Source organism: Colletotrichum jinshuiense, chromosome 7, assembly GCF_051148585.1.
Source record: "Colletotrichum jinshuiense chromosome 7, complete sequence".
Taxonomy (NCBI): Eukaryota; Fungi; Ascomycota; class Sordariomycetes; order Glomerellales; family Glomerellaceae; genus Colletotrichum; species Colletotrichum jinshuiense.
In genome coordinates, this window is record NC_139314.1 from 84,717 (window position 1) to 103,127 (window position 18,411).

Genomic DNA, 18,411 nt, shown 5'->3' on the forward strand with positions numbered 1-18,411 from the left:
TGCTGGCAGGAGAGGGGGGAGGTTTTTAGTCCAGAAGTTTCAAACAGACATTGGTGCCTGGATAACCTCTAATGGCCTACGGGCGAATCGGTTGCATCTGCTGGATGGACCTGGTAGGCTGCAACGACAAGCCTAATGTCAGTCATGACCTCGAACCCTGTTGATTCCGCACGCATCTCTCGACGCCCCTGGCTACCTTTGTGGGAGCCGCCGCGTTCTCTTTCAAATGTTTGAGAGCATAAGCCATGGCATTTCAATACAACAACTAGCTACTCAAACACGAATTCCGTTACGGAGAACCTGCGCAACACGCCTTCCGTCCACTGGCCAGCCCACTTTTCCCCGTAGCCGACACGACAGAATACGCCGTCCTGTTTTTTATCGAGGAGTAGAAAGACGTGCTCTTTCGGCGGAAGGCTTGGTACGAGTACCCAGCAATCCCGTGATACGTCACGGTCAAAGTCCATGACCGCAGTACCATGTTCCGCAAGGGGATCCGCATCCTTAGCAGGCCTATCACTGGTAACACGGCCGATGCCGTGGCCGCTACCGCTAGCGGTGTAAAACATTTGCGCTATAGGAGCCTTGACCTTCAAGGTCCCTTCTACCTTCATTGCCGCCAGATCGTTATGGCCGCGGGTCAGGTTCGTTTCCAATATCTGGAACACTTCCGGATCGACCCAGCGCTCCTCGGTCCAGTTTCGCTCTGTACCACCCTTGAAGGCAAACTCCACTGCGCCATTTACACTAGCCCAACTCCAGCTGGGTGCTTGAGGATCAACTGGTTTTGAGAGGCTTCCAACGTCCTGCATCATCGGGGCGAACCCAATGGGACGCATGATACGAGGACTCCAAAACAACCCTGTCGGGAGGTCATTCTTCCAGAGTCCAGCGATGTAGTCCCCGGAGTTGGCCGATCGGAATCGTTCAGCTGCTCCGGCGAGCGCTGCGAACTTGTCACTGTCATATGTGAGATCGCGACTGTTGTATTCCTCCACCAATGTATACCACGAGGAGAGGTCAAGAGTCTCAATATTGCGATGACTCTTCCGCAAGGCGGCGAACCCTTGTTTGCTGTTATTAACATGGGAGCTTATCTGTCTGGTGCGCCGCAGGTACTGGGTGCAGCCGCTATCCTCGGTCGCCACTCCAGTGTGGCACTCCCAGAATATCTGATCTTGGCTGAAATGAAGAAGAGCAGGGGACAGGAAACGCTCTTGCATGCACCAGCCCCTCGTATCTAGCGGAGATAGATCCAGCATGTCGAGTGCCGTCAGTTTTTCTTGGCATAAAGCATAGTCGGGGCTGATGAAAACATGAGGCCGACGTCTCGGTCCGAGAAAACCGCGGGTGCTTTTTTCGGCGTCCAAGATGGCTACTGTAACGAATGCGTCCGAGTAGAGCGGCGCCATCTTGCGCGCTTCGGCTTTCCAGTCTTCCTCAGAATCCTGAATTATGCACAATGCATCGATCCAGACGTATCGCAAGCCGAGCTCTCGGGTTACACGCATGGCGTCTAGAAAGTTCCGCGGGAGGTGCTCAACTGGCAGCCGTGTTTGATACTCTTGCAGCGTCGCCTTGAGAGTCTTGCAGGGAATGTCACCGCCCCAGCAGTGGCTGAGTGCGACGTAGGGTGCCACCCTGCCTCTGGTCACATAGAGCCGGGGCACATCGTTGGCTTGGAGACCGATGTCGATGACTCTGGTCGGTAGAGAGCTTGACTTCCTAGCGCATTTGGCATGGTTCGCGGTGCAGTCTTTCAACCAGTATCTGGCAGTGTTGAAAACGTCCGTTGAATCAGACGTGTCTGGAATGGCCCTATCGCAGGTCGTGATCTGCGCAAAACTGTCGAACGCACCGTGATTCCAAAGCGGCGTTTTACCATCATGCGGGGAATTTATGGGCGCATTCATGTCGTAGGGCCGGCGTGTGACGATTCCCATTTCGTGCGGTATCCATTTCTTCCACTTGGCGTATGGGACGGGGAATGAATCATCAGGACGATAGTCGCCAAACTTCTCTCGAAACCCCGCAACGATACGAAAGCCACTGATCGTCAGAGCGACTTGACTGTCTGCTGGCGGGTTTTCTGAACTAAGATCATCCACGAGAAGCTGACACAATGAGCAGTTCCTGGCACTTTCAACGAGTTCCTCCCATGATTTGTGACTGAATGAGGGGTTTCGAACGTATACGCTGCCCGGGTACCTCATCCAGCGAGTCGAAGCCAGTCCCAGGTCAGCGCAAGCATAATCCCCGTATCGATCAGGGAACCTGGCTTGAAAGTTTGTATCGATCAAATCCGTTGCAAATTCACTGCATAGACTGCAAAGCGGGTCTCGCTCTGTTGGCCCTGGGGCCGGCATGCTGTTCCTTCAGTTGGTTTCAAGAAAAGAAGTGAAGGTGGCTTCACTCTTTTGAAGGCAAAAATGTCAGCCGCGGGGTAACTCAACAGGGATATCAGAATTACGTGAGCAATATATCTTACTAGTCAGACTCAGCTATATGCCGCTTAAGAGCATGACGTGGGTCTATGCTGTCTAACCTGAATTGATGTCTGTATTGCCGCGCGAAACTGATTGGGTGCCAAGACATGGTAGCTTTCAATCATGTCTAGTACGACTTGAATAGTTCGAAATTAATGTGACTACCTGCATATAATATTCCTTCGCCCAGATGACTGGAGATCAGTTTTCCAATTACAATTTTCGAGCCGATGAGGCTCTTAGGACTCATACTCTGTACCTTGGGTTGTTGATTAAATATTTAGACAAATCACTCGAGCCCCTCGACATGTCAACCGAGGCCAACCGAAGCCAACCTTCTGGATGATGCAATTCGAACATGTCCGGCTCAGTTCAGTACGGCCACTACACCATCCAGTTGGAATGGACGGCGTTGGGCTCCCAAGCCGCTGCCAACCAAGTACTGTGGGGCAATTTTTCCGTGCCCCGACCAGTTTTCGTATGTGTAAAACGCGTCAGAGAAACCCAAGGGCCAATGGCAGTCGGCCATCTACTTGGCCGGTACATAAAAGGTAATTGAGGCAACTTGGCTGCCTTCGAGGTAGATTAGCTAACCCCGTGAGTGAGTGGCGGGTGGAGCCGGCTCAGCGCAGCCAATCAACTTACATGGACCGTCTCGTCTCGTCTCGTCTCGTCTCGGCTCCCCTAAGCCACCCCGACGACCTTTCTGCTCTCCCAAAAGGTAACATGACGGATCACCCTCCTGTTGTCGAACAGCATCGCAAACTGCATCCTTCCAGCTCAGAATGCCACTCTCTCAATCTGCCGTTGACAACATTCCTTCTCTACAGACTGCCACTGGGACACCATGGCGACAACCTGTTGCGTCCCGTCGTGCTGCGTCCAAAGTCAATGAATGGCGGTCCCCAACAACCCTCCTGAGACTTGGACTGATAGGTGAACAGAGGGGGGCTGATGATTTAGTGAATCAAGTTGGTAGTTAAGGTGAGAACTGGGTGATATATGAGAGGTGACGAGCTGTGCACACACAGCAAGAGGCGGGGAATTCCAATCTCAGGAGAGTGGACAAACCTATTATTAGCATCAGGTTAAGGGATGCTGGAAGTAAAAGTAGAAGTAAGACAGAGTAAGTAAAGTACCTTGGGGGGTACTTTATCATACTGATAAATCTAGCGAGCTCTACCTCACCTAATCACATCTAATCTCACCAATCTACGATGCGATGCGATACGTACCCGACCTGAGGATGGGTCCCTCTCACTTCCTCTGTCGACAAACAAATAAACAAACGCCCACTCTTCTTTTGACTTTCTTTCTTTTCTTAACTCACTACCGCGCAATCCTTCCGGATTTTCCCCAAACACCTTTACCCTTTTACTTCTTTCGTCTGCGCCAGTCGTGGTACGCACCCTTCCTCACACGACACCACACTACACAGCTCGGTACACGATTCATCTTGTGCTCCGCTCCATCTCCAGCTCCAGTTCCCCTCCCTGACCAAGGAGAATAGAGTACGCACGTTTTTCCAACCATGGAGTGCCATCATATCAGAAAGACCGAGGATGGGACTCACGAGTCGACGAGCACGCGTGAATCTGAGCTTGCCGATGAGCTTAATCAAGTCAACGGCCTGCCCCGAACTCGGTGCAACCCGCATCACCATCTTCTCTCAATGGCACCGATGCCTCTAGAGGCTGCCCAACAACCCCCCTCCTCCCCTCCGACTGCAGCCACGGTCTCACCAGTACCTTCCCAATCTCCAATGTCTATTTTTTCCTTAGACCCCGAGGGCGGTAAAGCCAGCAGCGATACCGACATCCTCGAACACCCCGATTCCTATCGAACTGCCATCGCCACCGTCGAAGCCGCCGACTCTTCCAATCCGGTCCCCATCGTTGTCACTGTCCGAGGTGCCGACTTTCCTCGCTGGGAAGACTAACTCCGCGACATTGGAGTCTCCCGCTTCTATTATGACTTCGCGACTGAGAAGTGCTGTATCGAAATGTCGGAGACCTTGGTGCACAACATTGCCCAACGGGGTGTGGAGGCCCTCATCATGCGCGCCAAACAGGACGTCCTGGACCAGCTTGAATCGCCCGACAGCACCGCCACAACTGCCGATGCCGTTCCTCTCGCCGCTGTCGCCCCGCGGCTCCGCCTCGTCAAGCCCAACGGCACGGCCGCCGTACGAATCCACAACGTCTGGAACGCGAACCCGGACGTCTCCTTCCGCGAAAGAGGCGTGTATTTTCCCTCCCTCGTTGCTGAGATCGCTTTCGCCCAGTCCACTGAAGACGCAGAAGAAAAGGCCCGCGGCTACATGAGGAACGCCACCACCAACACATGCCGCGTCCGCGCCGTGATTATTATCGATATCGCCTACCCGAGCCCCGTTAGTGCCTCTCTCAGCCTCCTCGCCGTGAGCGGCGACGCCGATGAGGCCTCCTGGGTGATGCATCGCCAAACCTTCTACGACGCAACCGCCGAGACGCAGCCAACCGGCCATGTCGAACTTTACGCCTCCGACTTCCTAGGGTCGCTCGGTAGTGTGCCCCTCGAGATGAGACGGCCGGCGCCCGTTTCCCAATGTCTCGATGATGGGTTCGATACGGCTAGTTCCTCGGCCCCTGGGAGGTAAGTCCCTGTCCCGTTCTCTTTGCGCGGTATCTGATGACTATAACTAACGCTCCAATTTCCATAGCCGCGGCCAGATGACTATTAACTTTGCAGACTTGCGTTTGTCGGTGGAGGAGGCAGTTGCGGAATACGAGGACTGCAAAGACTGCAAGGAACAACTTCAACGCTAGCCAGAGCGGAGAGATTCGGGCTTATGAGTAAACACACTATTCTCCGAAACAGTGACTGGAGATCGGTTGGTGGCGACCCTTTTCGGCCTCGACGGCCGGTGTCACGATGTTGTGATTTCGCCTGCGGACATGTCACGTTTTGGCTCGGTTCGGCTCGATGTTGAAAGGAACAAATGGCATAGCATAGCAGGCGTTCTTATTTTTCGATTAGATACCACCCGTGTAATCGGTTTCATTTTCTTGCAATATTGACATCGCTGGCTGCGCGATGCATGCCGTTTGTGCACGTTTTTCCTTCAGGTGGCTGTGGGTTGTGCGAGATGATCGGGTGCGAGAGCGCATGGCTGGACGAGCCGAGTCGCCATTCGTCAACGGTGTTGCTGTTGAGTTCCCCAGCCAGAATACCGGCAGGCGGTCAGCAGCAGCGGAACCCGGAGATCCAACATCCGGGCTGCCAACAGCGATACCTATCACTTCTACACATAAAAAAACAACCAGAATACAGTACCAGTTTGACCATTTGTTTGCGTTCGATTACCTCCCGTACGGGTAACGTGTGATTCCAACAGAATCCGAATTGCTGCATCTACCCCAATGACAACTAAAAACTGCCTTTTGCCCAAGCTATGGCTCTCTGATATCCATGTATTCTCGGCTGTAACCAAGACACTCACCTTAAAGCATGTACCCTTTACATCGCCACAACTGCAAAATCGCCTTTTCCTGTGAAGGGCCACGTGGTTTTTTTTTTTTTTATGCTCGTCGCCAAATAAAACTTTTTTTTTCCGCTGGATGATTTCACGGCTCCTAAGCGGGACTTTTTTCTGCAACATGTTTCTAATTTCATTTTGAGAGTCACTCTCAGCTGCACAAGGGAGAGCAGCCTCGAGGAAGGTTTTCGTAATCAGGATGTCGTTGCCAAGCTTGTCGAGAACTGGCGCCACGATTTTCTGGGTACGACTAACTACCATTCTCAGCTGCAGCTTCAACAATGGCTTCTGTGATCTGGATCTCGTCCACTTGTTCGTCAAGAAGTAGCGCCGTAATCTTTCCGGGCCTTCCAATTTGCTAGACATGACGAACATCTGCATTAGCGGTGTCGTACAACCGCATGTTTGAAAACGAGAGCCGCAGGCTTTTGTCCCCCGTGAAAACGTGGCTGGCTTATCACCAATGAAATTTCATTTGGTGTCACCAAGACATCAATACTCTGCTTGGGGTTTCGGTCTGCATTGCAGACAGCTATTCTTGGAATCCAGCTGCCGTTGGTTCTCCCCACTTCTGTTCCAGCTGGGCCCTTATTATGGTACTCTGCAGAGAGATAAGTAGGGTATGGTTTCCCCTCTTTCCACGCCCGTCCATGGGAGCATTCATCCCATCTTTCTTCGTTCTAGTAGTCCCGATTGCTTGCATAAACTCAATTATTGGATTGCGGGGTTCCTTCTCTTTGGTTGAACCCCGAGATTCTTCTTTACTGCCCCACCATCATCTGGAGATATTTACCAAAGTCTCCGCCGATCTTCACCAAGTACCTATCTCGGTTGTTGCTGAGAGTCGAAGGTGTTCTAGCAATCAGGCTCAGCTGCGCCTTTGCAAATTCACCAACATGGAAACGGTTCCCGTGATTGATATGGCTGCCTATCTAGCCGACCCCGAATCGGAGAAAGCTAAAACAGTGATTGGCGAGATTCATGAAGCAGCATCGACTTGGGGTTTCTTTGTGCTGACGGGTACTCCCATTTCAATCCACAAACAGCTCTCTCTGCTGCATTCGACGCAAGAATTCTTCAATCTTCCCATAAAAGACAAGTTGGGTTTGGATCTGGCACAAGGAGGCGTTGCTTGGCGAGGCTATATGCCTCTCGGCGGAGAGCACACCCACGGCCATCAAGACTGGAAGGAGGGTCTCTACGTCGGGCCCGAGTGTACCGAAGACCACCCGCTGTATGGAATGCCGCTTCATGGGCGCAATCAGTTTCCCGACGAGTCGCTTCCCGGCATGCGGCCTAACATCATGGCATACGTCGACCAAGTGACAGACGTTGGCAAGATCCTGACCGACATATTCTCAGAAAGCCTAGGGCTCGACAGAGGAGACCTCCGTCGCCGGTGGCTTGATCCCGAGCCGGTCGTTCTTTTCCGCTGCTTCAAATACGCACCGTTATCGGAATCGGCGAATATATGCGACCCGGATCTCTCGGTGGATACAAAGGAGGAAGAAGGCTTTGGAATCGGCGAACATACCGACTTTGGATATCTCACCCTTTTGAAAGTCGACTCGCCCGGCCTCCAAGTAAGTCTCTCTCCACCCCTTGGTCAGTTCTGCGAACATGATCGTCTTACGGGGCTGCAGATCTTGTCTCCTGCTGAGAAGTGGACTGATGTACCGGTCATCGAGGGCGCACTGGTTGTGAACGGTACGTTCCAATATCCATATCAGCGACCTCGGTTTGCAATGAACGGACGATTACTAATCCTCCGAGTTTTAAATAGTCGGTGATATGCTTGACCAACTCACAAAAGGTCGGTTCTGCTCGCGGCCCCATCGGGTTCGGCGACCGAGGCCCGGGTCGCCCCCTCGGTTCTCGTTTCCCCTGTTCTTCGACTTTTCCTGGAATGCCGCAATGGAGCCTCTCCCTCTCGACCACCTCCCACCTCTCGACGAAGCCCAAGAGGTACGCGCCCGCAACCGCTGGGCAAAGACGACATTTCGGCAAGTCGACGGCAAGTGGTGCCAGTACCTGGCTCGCAAAGTCCAGAAGGTCTTCCCGGACTTGGCACTCCCGGACTTTGAACCCAACGCGGCTCCTTCAACGAGATTCACGCGTGTTGTTACCACTGCAGCAATTCCAACGTGAACGAGGAGGCAGATAAGAACACTTGTGGTATGAGAAAGAAATGCCTCCTTGGGGTGTCTGTTTTAGATTCGACGGAAGTCTATTTCCTCAAAGTAATTCTTTTCTTTATGTTTGAACGGTGATTTGTCGGAGGGGAAGAAGACGTTGGACACATCGGCTCAATGCTGGAAGCAGACGATATGCGTCATTTCGACCGTTCCATGCAATTAAATTGCCTGTATGATTGCTGCTTGCATTATTAACGCACCTCAAGAAAGCAATTATCATAACTTCTGAGATCTTTGACCTCGCCCGAGAAATCACCATACCAGCATCAGAGGTCTGTAGTTTAGCGCCACTGTTTGAAGTGCATCCCTTTCTTTCTTGCAGTAAGACTGAAGCCATTTAGATATTTTCACACAGATTACGACCATCGCAAAGCCGACTAGTTTTAGGTCATCAGATGGTGCAAGCCATAAACACTCCAAGAGGTCGACAAGCAAATCTCCTTCTCCTCAAGGACACTACTTATGAAGGCCTTGAAGAATCGAAAATATCGCAGCTGGTAATAGTTGTATTTTGATTAATTTGCTTTCTATTAGAAGCGTTGCTTCTAGCAGGTGCTTTATGAACAACAACATACCAAATCAGCCAAAGCCTCTACTAGCAAGGTGGTTCAAAGTTCATTGAGCTATGTCATTTGAACTATCATACAGTAAGGAAAGGGAGATATGTGTCTTCACTAATATCTAAACGATACATCCGTCTAAGCGCAAATAGTTACCCGTCATCCGTGTCTAGGTCACCTACTTCTTTATTCGCTAACGCAACCTTACAAGCACAAGTTCAGCAAACACAGCCCTACCAACGCAACCACACTAGCACAACCTCACCAGCTCAATGCTATCAGCAGAGTCCAAAGAGACGCCAGAACCCCATAACCTCAGCCTTTTACACTACCATTGCTGGTTTCATGCTGTCCTAGGGGCCAGAAGACCCACTGAATAGTTGGAGCCACCGAGTGAAATATCATGTATGCGTAGAACGTGAGGCCGGAGAAAATGTTGCCACCAAGCTCACAATTCGTTAGTGAGCTTGGGCAAGGTCGAGACAAAAGTTGACTGGCAGTGGATGAGGTTGACAGAACTTTAGGCGGCACTCCGTCAGATGGTAGTAATGACCTTTTTTGCAGTAAACCTGGAGTCTCGAACACATACTGCGCAGGATGAGCGGCGAGAGCCACTAGGATTGGGACGGCGACCTCAGCTAGCGACGAATAAACCTTTGAAAAATAAGGATGAGCCGAGGAGTGCTGTTGAGGGGCGCAATTCGGCGGCCTTCACGCCTAGTCCTTCTGGAGCTTGGCTACTTCGCCCAGGTGCCGGCCAGTCAGGATCCCGTGGTTGGACATCGCAGGAGTGGAGTCAAGCCGGCTCGACGAGCAGCTGCAGAAGGCTGCCTTTACTGCCAAGCCGAGGCAGACGTTAACTGCTCCGACCCCGTATGAGTCTTTCGACACGGCTCCTTATTATTGTTTGTCCTTGTAACGGGGTCTTGCTTGTCCCTTGCTACCCCAAACAATTCACACGGATATAGAACAGAAAAGAATGAGAGCTATAACATAAATTGTATTGAAAGTTCAAGTTATACGACTTTGACAATAGATGCGTCGCCAATTCCGAGTTTCTCAGGCCAACAAAGGCTGACTGAAAGGTAAAGTGGTATGTGGCATAGGGCCACACATAGATTTAAGAATGCCATCTCTATCCTTCAATAAGCGGCCATCCAATTCATTGATATCCATCCCCAGAGTATCATTAGGGAGGATATAATAAGCCGGCAGAGATACTTCTCACTTAAGCCAAAGGCGGAAACAGTTGATCGCCTGAGAGTTAAAGCAGCCAACTAGAACCGAGTTAGCTACAATTTAGCCAAGATGGAATTGTTAACCTACTAGGAGTGTTCGGCGCAGCACTGTACAAGTACGTTCCGCACCAATCATTTCCAGCAAGCTTGCTGAAGTCGAGCTGCTCGTTGCTTCGAATGCCACGGTAGCTAATACCAACACTATACATGTTGAGGTTGACAACATGCTGAGTGTTGTAATCGACGTTATCAAACCAGCCGGCCTGTCCGTTGCCTATCTCCAATTGTAAGTCATGATACAAAATAAAATATTTCAGCTTAAAAGGTATACTCACACCAGTCTTGAGCGAACATGCCAATTCCAATGTTGGCAGGCTCACGCTTCTCAATAGCAGCCCTCTTCTCGATTTCGGCACGAGTCTCTGCGGTGTTGGGGAGATCGATCTGGGCGCGAATCCAGGCCCAAGCCTTAGTGCCAGGCTCAGCGGTATAGTGGCCATCGGTGTGCCGGACTGCGTCCTCAGGAATGGAGCCATAGACGTCGACATTCAATGCAGTAGCATTAACGATAGACTCCGCAACAGGAGCCCTCTCAGCGACGAATCCAGGGGCTCCCAGAACGGTGCCAGCCATAAGGCCAGCAGAGACAAAAAGCGTAGAGAAATGCATCTTGAGGAGATATTCTGTGGAATGGGGTTTGAAGAGTGAAAGAAGCTGATTTAGATTGGGATGATGAGCAAATTTACTCCTTTGACGTGGGACATGATGTGTTTTTTATACACCGTCAATCTTCCAGCCTGATCGTGAGAACCTCTACATGACAAGAAGCCTTGACTAATTGCTGATGAATAACTCGCCGAACTTCTGTGCCCTGTGTTGCAATATTGGCATGATCTCACAGTTGACTTTCATGCACCTCGACAAACTCCCGCTGTTTTTGGACTCTATCATCTAGAAACTTTATTTATTATCCACAATTACTAATGCCACATCCCCTAATTTTTGGAGTTCAACTAGTTTTGCCCTGTTGATTAATTAAAGCCCGCAATACTGTTGGTTACATCTACCCTGTATTCATGCAAGACATTACTATCTCGGCTGATGTGATCACGTTGGCAACGATCTAATTGAGAAGCATATGCAGGGTAGCAAAGTTGGGGTCAATCATGCCAACAAAGGAACTTGCACGTTCTCACGTAGCAGCATCCCTGCCAGTCAGACCAGGCAAATGTGGATAGTAATGATCCAAATTACTAGGTCTCACAATATAAATTTACCTAGCTTTGTAGAAATTTGGGAGTCGGGGCGAAAGTGACAAGGCAACTGGATGCGGAAGTTTAGTACTTCATGTGAGCCAACAGGCAAAAAACAGCTAAATATAACCTGCACTCCAGGTAAAGTTCTTATTCTTTACAAAACTCAGCTGGGAGGAAAAAACAAGATCTGAGTAACTTCTCACGCACATAGGTTTCAATGCAACAATATTGCTGATAATATAGAAATTCACTTATTGGGTAATGTCTGAAGATATAAGTGGAGTGTAAAAAAAGAATTAGTCTGTCTGGTGGTATTGTCACCATGGCATCTAGACGTGTTGAGACTCCACAAACCAACCATAAAGTGGAATTAGACCATGCGGACCTTTCAGGACCACAGCCTTGTAGACAGTCCCCGCAAATTAAGTACGTAAAAACCCTAAGACCTTCCATATTAGAAAGTTTACCCGTTTTAAATGCACGAATGAGGGTATACCTGGCTGAGGGATGTAACTAAGTGGCTTGAACCTTACTCAGCCATTCAGACTTAAACCCCAGCAAGGTTGTACTGCAGTCTGACTGGCATTTAACTATTGATACTGCCCCCCCCCCTGCCAAGCAAGGGTCCATTCTAGGCATTCCACCCCACTGCAGCTGAAATTCTTTCCATGGGTATCGACAAGATTGCCCTGGAAGATGATTTTGCCAAGACTCTTATAGCCTTTCACGTCGCCAAAGCAGGCTTACGGTCATCAGACCAGTCTTTTGTACCCGGCTAGTCTAAAACCAGTCGAACTTCAGAAGCAAGGAATCCAATCAAACATCTAAGAGACAATAAAAATCTAAAATTAGGCTTTACAGTCGGTCAGATAGGAAGATCCTAACCTCCTGTTGGCTCTCACGGCCAGGGCGGCGGCGGGCCGCGCGACGGCCCGCGGCGCTGTGGCGTAAGGCGTAAGGGCGGCGCGGCGCCGATTGGGTGCACCCGGGAGTAGCGGTGATTAGGTATTGAATACATGTGAGGGGCGAATTAATACCTTCCGACCAAGATTCTCACCCAAAAACTGGTCGGAACAATTGTTGCCCAATCCAAACCCTGGTTATTATAGATACCCCATATGTACTCGGCTCCTGTACCAATCCATGAGTGAGCATTACTCGAGCTGAAGACCCGTCCAGATTCACAATGACACTCCTCTCTTCGAACGCTCTTTTCTTGTTGATACTCGCAGGTGGATTTGAGCAATGATAGCAGAGCTATTCCATGCCGCAGCATTGTTGCTAGCACCAGCTTCATCACAGTTCGCCATCGGGGATAAACATAAGATATGGTGGGGCGCACACACCAAGTCTGTGTCACCTCTTCTGGGCTCGATGCTGCCAAAGAGCGGCGTATTATGATTTCACCCTCTTGCTTCCCGCAATATCTCCCAAAACTACACATTCCTGGACAGTCACAAGACTCAGAGTGAGCAGATGCCATGCAAACATTGTGCGGTGTGAAAACAGTGCAGTTGGTGTAAATGCGCTCAATCTGTTGGAATCACAGGTTACCCGTATGGGAAGTAATCGTGCGTAAGCAACGATGGTAACGAAAGGTCAAAACTGGTACTGTATTATGGTGTTTGTATATCTGTGTATAGGAGAAGAAAGCAGGTAGGTTGGCAGCAGCAGTAGTAGTGAAGATATTGCTGTTGGCAGCCCGGAGGTTGGATCTCCGGGTTCCGCTGTCGCGGCTGTTGTAGCGGCCGGCTGCTGCTGGTGGCCGGCTCGCTGTATTCTGGCTGAGTAATCCAACAATATCTTCTACGACCTAGGCTCGCCCGACGCGTACGAGGCCATCCTCCAGCACCTCGACTCTCGGGGATGTGGGTCGGAGAAACAGAGAAATTGATAGTTAATACTCTGTACTCTTCACTAGAAGGCCTGCCAAGAAGACACCCGAAGACCCACGGACTTCCATCCGCATCCAGTTGACCGCCATTGTTGACCTGCTCCGCAACACTGTACGCTTGGCCGTTAATGAAAGGGGCCACCCATTCCCCAAATCAACTGTGCTTGAGGCGACAGTCAAAAAGCGGCCCTCAAGGGATCACGCGGCTTTCAGGACGTCCTTTTTCGGTTGAAAAGCAAAACTGGAACATAAAATACAGAATTCACTCCGCCGATAAGAATCAGTTGAATCAAGCTTTTTAGCGTTTGATCGCGCACGGGGGACCATGTCGCGCTTGTGTAGTTAGTGTGGGATGCCGGACCCGCAAACCCGGCCAAGTAATTAACGCGCCTCCTTGCCCTTCCGTCCCAGCTTGCGGAAGGTGACGTCTTCTCGCGGAGGATGCGGTGATGCGGTGCGCCGTGAACTCCGTTAACGGCATCGAGCCCCAGCATCCGAGTCCGTTGGTTTCGTTCGCGCGGGCTCCAGTACTTGTTCAACAATCTGTGTACGAGGTGTTCGATGTCATCAATGTCGTCGCCCTCCTTCTTGCGGCGACTTGACCTGTTTTCTGGTTTGTTCTCGGCCTGAGCGGGGTGTGTAGGTGTGCGTGTCGGTGTGTTGTGGCTGGAGATGAGCCGTGCACGGTACTGGAGAATTGTTGTCTACAAAACAATCATCGAGTGGCGACTGGGCTAACATACATAATCGGAGAACAGGATATTATAAGTCCCCGAGACAGACATGCAATAAAAGTCAGCGAATAAGATGTGAAGTGCGGGTTCGGAGCGTTTGATTTAGCGCTAACGCCCTTATAACGTTGCGTTGCTTTGCCGTGGAATTCCGGATTATGAAGCTCGCATGCAGGTTTGTCAGATCATGGTGACGAAACCTTGGCATTCATTTCAACAAGAATGAGAATATACCAATTGTTCGTGTTGTATAAAAATATGAAAGTCGCTTCGGCACAATACTTGGAAATGGCAATTCTTCATCAGACTTTATTTCATATCTTCAAACGCACCTCATAGCGCCTTCTCGGGTAATCGTAACTCGAAATCAACCAGGATGTCTGCCAGGAACCAATCATGGAGAATTCACAACCGTATCCAGGGAACCTGCACCGTAGATGGCATCGATCAAAACCTGTCTCTTGAGGAATCGGCTAGACCTAGCCCCAAAGAGGGTCAGGTCCTTGTCCGTATACGCGCGGCGTCCCTAAATTACCGAGACCTTCTCCTTTTGACCTCGGACCCGCGATATCTCGGTGCAAGCCCTCATGATGGTCTTGTTCCATTGAGTGATGGCGCCGGTGTCGTTGTTGAGGTCAACTCCACATCGTCACGATGGAAGCCCGGTGACAAAGTCATCAATGCGACGAATTCCACCTGGAAAGCCGGCCAGACGCAAGCATCCCTGAACAACCACATTGGAATTGGAACTGGGGCCCTGGACGGGGTACTCCAGCAGTACACAGTGCTCGATGAGGATGCTCTTGCGCCCTTGCCTTCCAACCTGACTTTCGAAGAAGGTGCAACCCTCAGTGGAGCATACGTCTCCGCCTGGAATTCGCTTTTTGGGGGTCCGCAGTACTTGAAGAAAGGGGACGTTGTAGTAATCCAAGGCACTGGTGGTGTGAGCATCGCCGCTCTGCAAGTGAGTTATCTGGCTTACTGCATAGAGTCATCATCGCGAAAGACTAATTTGTTAAAGATTGCCGCCGCTGTTGGAGCGGTGACCATTGCCTTCTCAACATCAGAGGAAAAGCTCGATATTCTTCGAAAGCTCGGTGCTTCTCACGTCTTGAGTTACAAGAACAACCCCAACTGGAGCAAGGACGTACTGGAGCTCACCGGGGGGCGTGGTGCCGACCATGTCGTTGACGTGGTGGGGGCAGCTACAATTGCCGAATCTCTTCGTGCGCTCCGCCAAGATGGTCTCGTCTCAGCTGTTGGCTTTCTTTCCGACTCTGAGAAACACGACCTGATTTCTGACATCATTTTTGGGGCAAAGACAAGTAAGCAAGACGCATATTCAAAGGGTTCTGGTGCCAACTAACCCTTCGTAGTTCGAGGTTTGATGTTTGGAAGCCTCGGAATGTTCCAGGACATGGCCGCTTTTGTTGAAAAAAACAATATCAAACCAGTGGTTGCCGAGGTTTTTGATTGGCTTGAGGCAAAGCAGGCTTACAAGGCGCTCCTTTCACAAGGCTTCGTGGGGAAAATAGTAGTTAAAGTTGACTAAGTTGGGCTGAATTCACCACTTGGGTTAGCTTGGGATGTTGCAATCTCGGACTGAATAAAAAGTTGAATATTAATCAATCCATCGTTCGTCCATTATACACAGCGCAAGGAACCTGCTCCGCCCGACGGTGGTGACGGTGTTTTCATAACAAGGGGACTGCCAGGAATAGATGTGTGATTTTGTGCTTTCTGCTTGACAGCTTCGTTGACGCGGCGTCATTGCCTCTGTGAGGGACAACCAGCCAAAATGACTTTTTTGATGGCTTCGCATACGTGGCTGAGCTGAAAGAGACAACAAGGCCCAGTAACTCGCTTCACCAGTCGGCATCAGCAGCCACGACGTTCCCGCCGTCCCCAGAGGTGCCATAAGCCTGCGAGCTTCCCGAAAAGTTATCAAAGCTCAGCACACACAAAACACGGAACGCATATGGATTCATAGGGCAAAATACACAAAACACAAAACATACAACACCAGGTATTCGCTGGTCGTCACCGACCCAACTACTAATCCGGCCCTCACTGGCTTATCTATGGGAGAGCGGACGGGATCCCGAGTTCTCCAGTGGGTATGGTCGTATGTGTTGAAACGACGAAGTAAAGCTGCTGATATTCTCTTGCTGTGAGCGTTCCCCAAGTGGGTCGCCAATGGAGCACCGGTGCCCGCGTTTCGTTCTGGCCATCTTGAAGTGACTGTTGACTGTAAATAGGGACGTGACATTCGCATTGAGGGCAGGCTTCGGACAATCCTGCTGGTACTTTGTTGTTCCTTGATGCTGGCGGGCTCGTCACTCTCTCCCGCATCTGAAGGTCTTCAAAATCCACACCTTGGCCATGGATGCATTCCAAAACTCTGCAAGCGAACGCCTGAGATACATTTTACTCCGCGGCTTTCAAACCGTGCGTCGCAGATATAGTGCACCAATTCATCTCCCACACGCCGAACGGTATTACAGCAACACATGTGTTCTTGCTTTCACAGTATCGCATGTGGGCAGTGTATACAGATGAATTCTGAGATCGTCTTACAATCTTTTTATGGGATATGTTCTCTCACCCTCAGCCTATCCTCAACATTGCTATTTCATCTGGGCGTCCACGATGTCCGACGCCACCTTGGAAGTCAGGTTTCTGATCACGATGAGAGCGTCGTAGGCCTCCTGCTGGAGTCGGCCGCGGATGTCGGAATTACACTTTGCCGACCTTCAGACTGCCATAGCACTCGTCGTAAACTGCCGTACAACCTCGTCTTCCTTGTGCAATCGTCGGCTTGTATCTGCAGAAATGGCTGACAATGTGCGTTGATGTTTGCTGGGATTGGCCCTGCTGCTGATAATTTCTCGGCTTTGGCCCCGGAATTTTCTTCCTTCTCTTGCTCTAACCTCTCTCCAACTTATTGGTCGGGCCCGCACTTCGAGGGGCATCTTCGTAATGAATAGGTTGAATAGAGAAGGTAGGAGCGGCTGGGTCGAATCCGTTCTTTTTTGCGCGGGCAAGAACGTCGCGAACAGTTCGGGCTGGAATTCCTAGTTCTTTAGAGACTTGTTCCGTAGACATCCCAACGATCCGACTTCGCAGAGCGAGAATTACTGCCCTGGTGCCTGGATTTAAGTTCTTCTTGGTCTGTATCTCGGATTCCATCTTGAGGAAAAATGAGCAGCGCTATAGACAGCGGTTTGGCGGTTTTAATGATATTATCGCGAGTCTGGCGGTAAGGGCGTTGTATAGGTGAGTGATAGGGGATTTTCAGTGTCCACATTCATGATCCACCATTGGCTGTAATGTACATCCTCCGCTAAGCCAATCGGACTGCAGCAGCATGTCACTCTCAAGGCATCCACCTCACTGAACGAAGTTGAATTCACCTTAACTAGCACTAATTATCTCCTTCATCTTCTCATTACCCAACGATGTTCCAGAAAAGGCTGTCTCGTCAAGTCCTTCATCTTCATCTCTCCTGCACTCTCCATCGCGTTCTGAATTTCTTGAGTCGCATTCATTCCGCCGTCTTCTCCCCATCAAAAACGACGGTTCATTTTCAATCCACCGCCATGTCAACCAACATCAGCCGTTGAGGACCTGGTCTATTTTGTATTTCTTCTTTCTCCCATCTGTTTGATGCCCCTTGTTCTTACCACACCTGAATCCTTCGGCACATAATCAATCCTCGACTCCAAGGAGATACGAAAGCGGCCGCAGCAGCGATGTTGGATCACGTCTAGACGAATTTCCTCCTTGGCATTTTTAGGACAAAGGTACGCAAGAAACACGATGAAGGATTACTGCAATTGCCAGTCACAAATTGATTTTGCTGTATAATCTGGCGGTTCAACTGACTTGAATTTTCATACCAAGACAAAGCAACTACGACCCCATCCATTTCTGCCGCTGCCACAACCAGGGCCACAAAATCCTTTACACTCCATCACGGCGACAAACGCCGCGACCGACTCCCATCTCCCCGTGTCGCGTCATCCCTTTGCCAAGACACGCATCGCTCCACATCCACCGGCTCAAATCAGCATTTCAGGCAGTTACGAGCTGTCCGAGTTCATGCCGTGGCCCCTTCCTGGCCGTCGCGACGGCGCCACCGTGGCGTTTTAGCTTCTACTACACGACACCAATTCAGTCGTGAGTTTATCCTCTTTCTCTTGTGATTTTCCTCCGTCTTCTTACGCGTGGGACAGATGTTCTAATTGATATCCAGCCAGGTTTGGAGGTCGAAGGGACCCACTAACATTGGGGCCGAGATCTGATTATCTTTCCCACGTCCACCTGGCCTCCTCCACAGTCGTGAGGCCAGCCCTTTGGCGTTGGCTCACAATTGAATCCATTCCAACAAGATACCACGTTATTATATCGTCGTGATGACAAGCGGCGGCTCATACACTGCAAAGTCCGGAAGTCGTACACGTCGGAAATCCGATACGACAGCCAGAAGCATCATCAACCACGTCAGCCGCGTCGCGAAGTGCCGAAACGGTGA

At 50.5% G+C, this 18,411-nt stretch overlaps 5 protein-coding genes across 5 annotated transcripts; 3 read left to right on the forward strand and 2 right to left on the reverse strand.

Annotated features, from left to right (window-relative positions):
• Nucleotides 1–269: 269 nt before the first annotated feature.
• Nucleotides 270–1,943, reverse strand: EsH8_VII_000023 (HET domain-containing protein; the record flags this gene model as incomplete). Its single annotated transcript, XM_083270156.1, has 1 exon — nucleotides 270–1,943. The coding sequence occupies one exon, from the start codon at nucleotides 1,941–1,943 to the stop codon at nucleotides 270–272; it is 1,674 nt and encodes a 557-aa protein (XP_083127713.1).
• A 2,545-nt stretch (nucleotides 1,944–4,488) lies between these two features.
• Nucleotides 4,489–5,293, forward strand: EsH8_VII_000024 (uncharacterized protein; the record flags this gene model as incomplete). The annotated part of the gene is made up of 2 exons (XM_083270157.1): nucleotides 4,489–5,120; nucleotides 5,188–5,293. The coding sequence occupies 2 exons, from the start codon at nucleotides 4,489–4,491 to the stop codon at nucleotides 5,291–5,293; spliced, it is 738 nt and encodes a 245-aa protein (XP_083127714.1).
• Nucleotides 5,294–6,899: 1,606 nt separating this feature from the next.
• EsH8_VII_000025 (isopenicillin N synthase family dioxygenase) lies at nucleotides 6,900–8,151 on the forward strand (the record flags this gene model as incomplete). The annotated part of the gene is made up of 3 exons (XM_083270158.1): nucleotides 6,900–7,586; nucleotides 7,647–7,710; nucleotides 7,787–8,151. The coding sequence occupies 3 exons, from the start codon at nucleotides 6,900–6,902 to the stop codon at nucleotides 8,149–8,151; spliced, it is 1,116 nt and encodes a 371-aa protein (XP_083127715.1).
• Nucleotides 8,152–9,475: 1,324 nt separating this feature from the next.
• EsH8_VII_000026 (uncharacterized protein) lies at nucleotides 9,476–10,665 on the reverse strand (the record flags this gene model as incomplete). Its single annotated transcript, XM_083270159.1, has 3 exons — nucleotides 9,476–9,618; nucleotides 10,085–10,270; nucleotides 10,332–10,665. The coding sequence occupies 3 exons, from the start codon at nucleotides 10,663–10,665 to the stop codon at nucleotides 9,476–9,478; spliced, it is 663 nt and encodes a 220-aa protein (XP_083127716.1).
• Nucleotides 10,666–14,253: 3,588 nt separating this feature from the next.
• EsH8_VII_000027 (zinc-dependent alcohol dehydrogenase family protein) lies at nucleotides 14,254–15,429 on the forward strand (the record flags this gene model as incomplete). Its single annotated transcript, XM_083270160.1, has 3 exons — nucleotides 14,254–14,841; nucleotides 14,899–15,202; nucleotides 15,254–15,429. 3 exons carry the CDS (start codon nucleotides 14,254–14,256, stop codon nucleotides 15,427–15,429), a joined length of 1,068 nt encoding a protein of 355 aa, XP_083127717.1.
• Nucleotides 15,430–18,411: the final 2,982 nt, after the last annotated feature.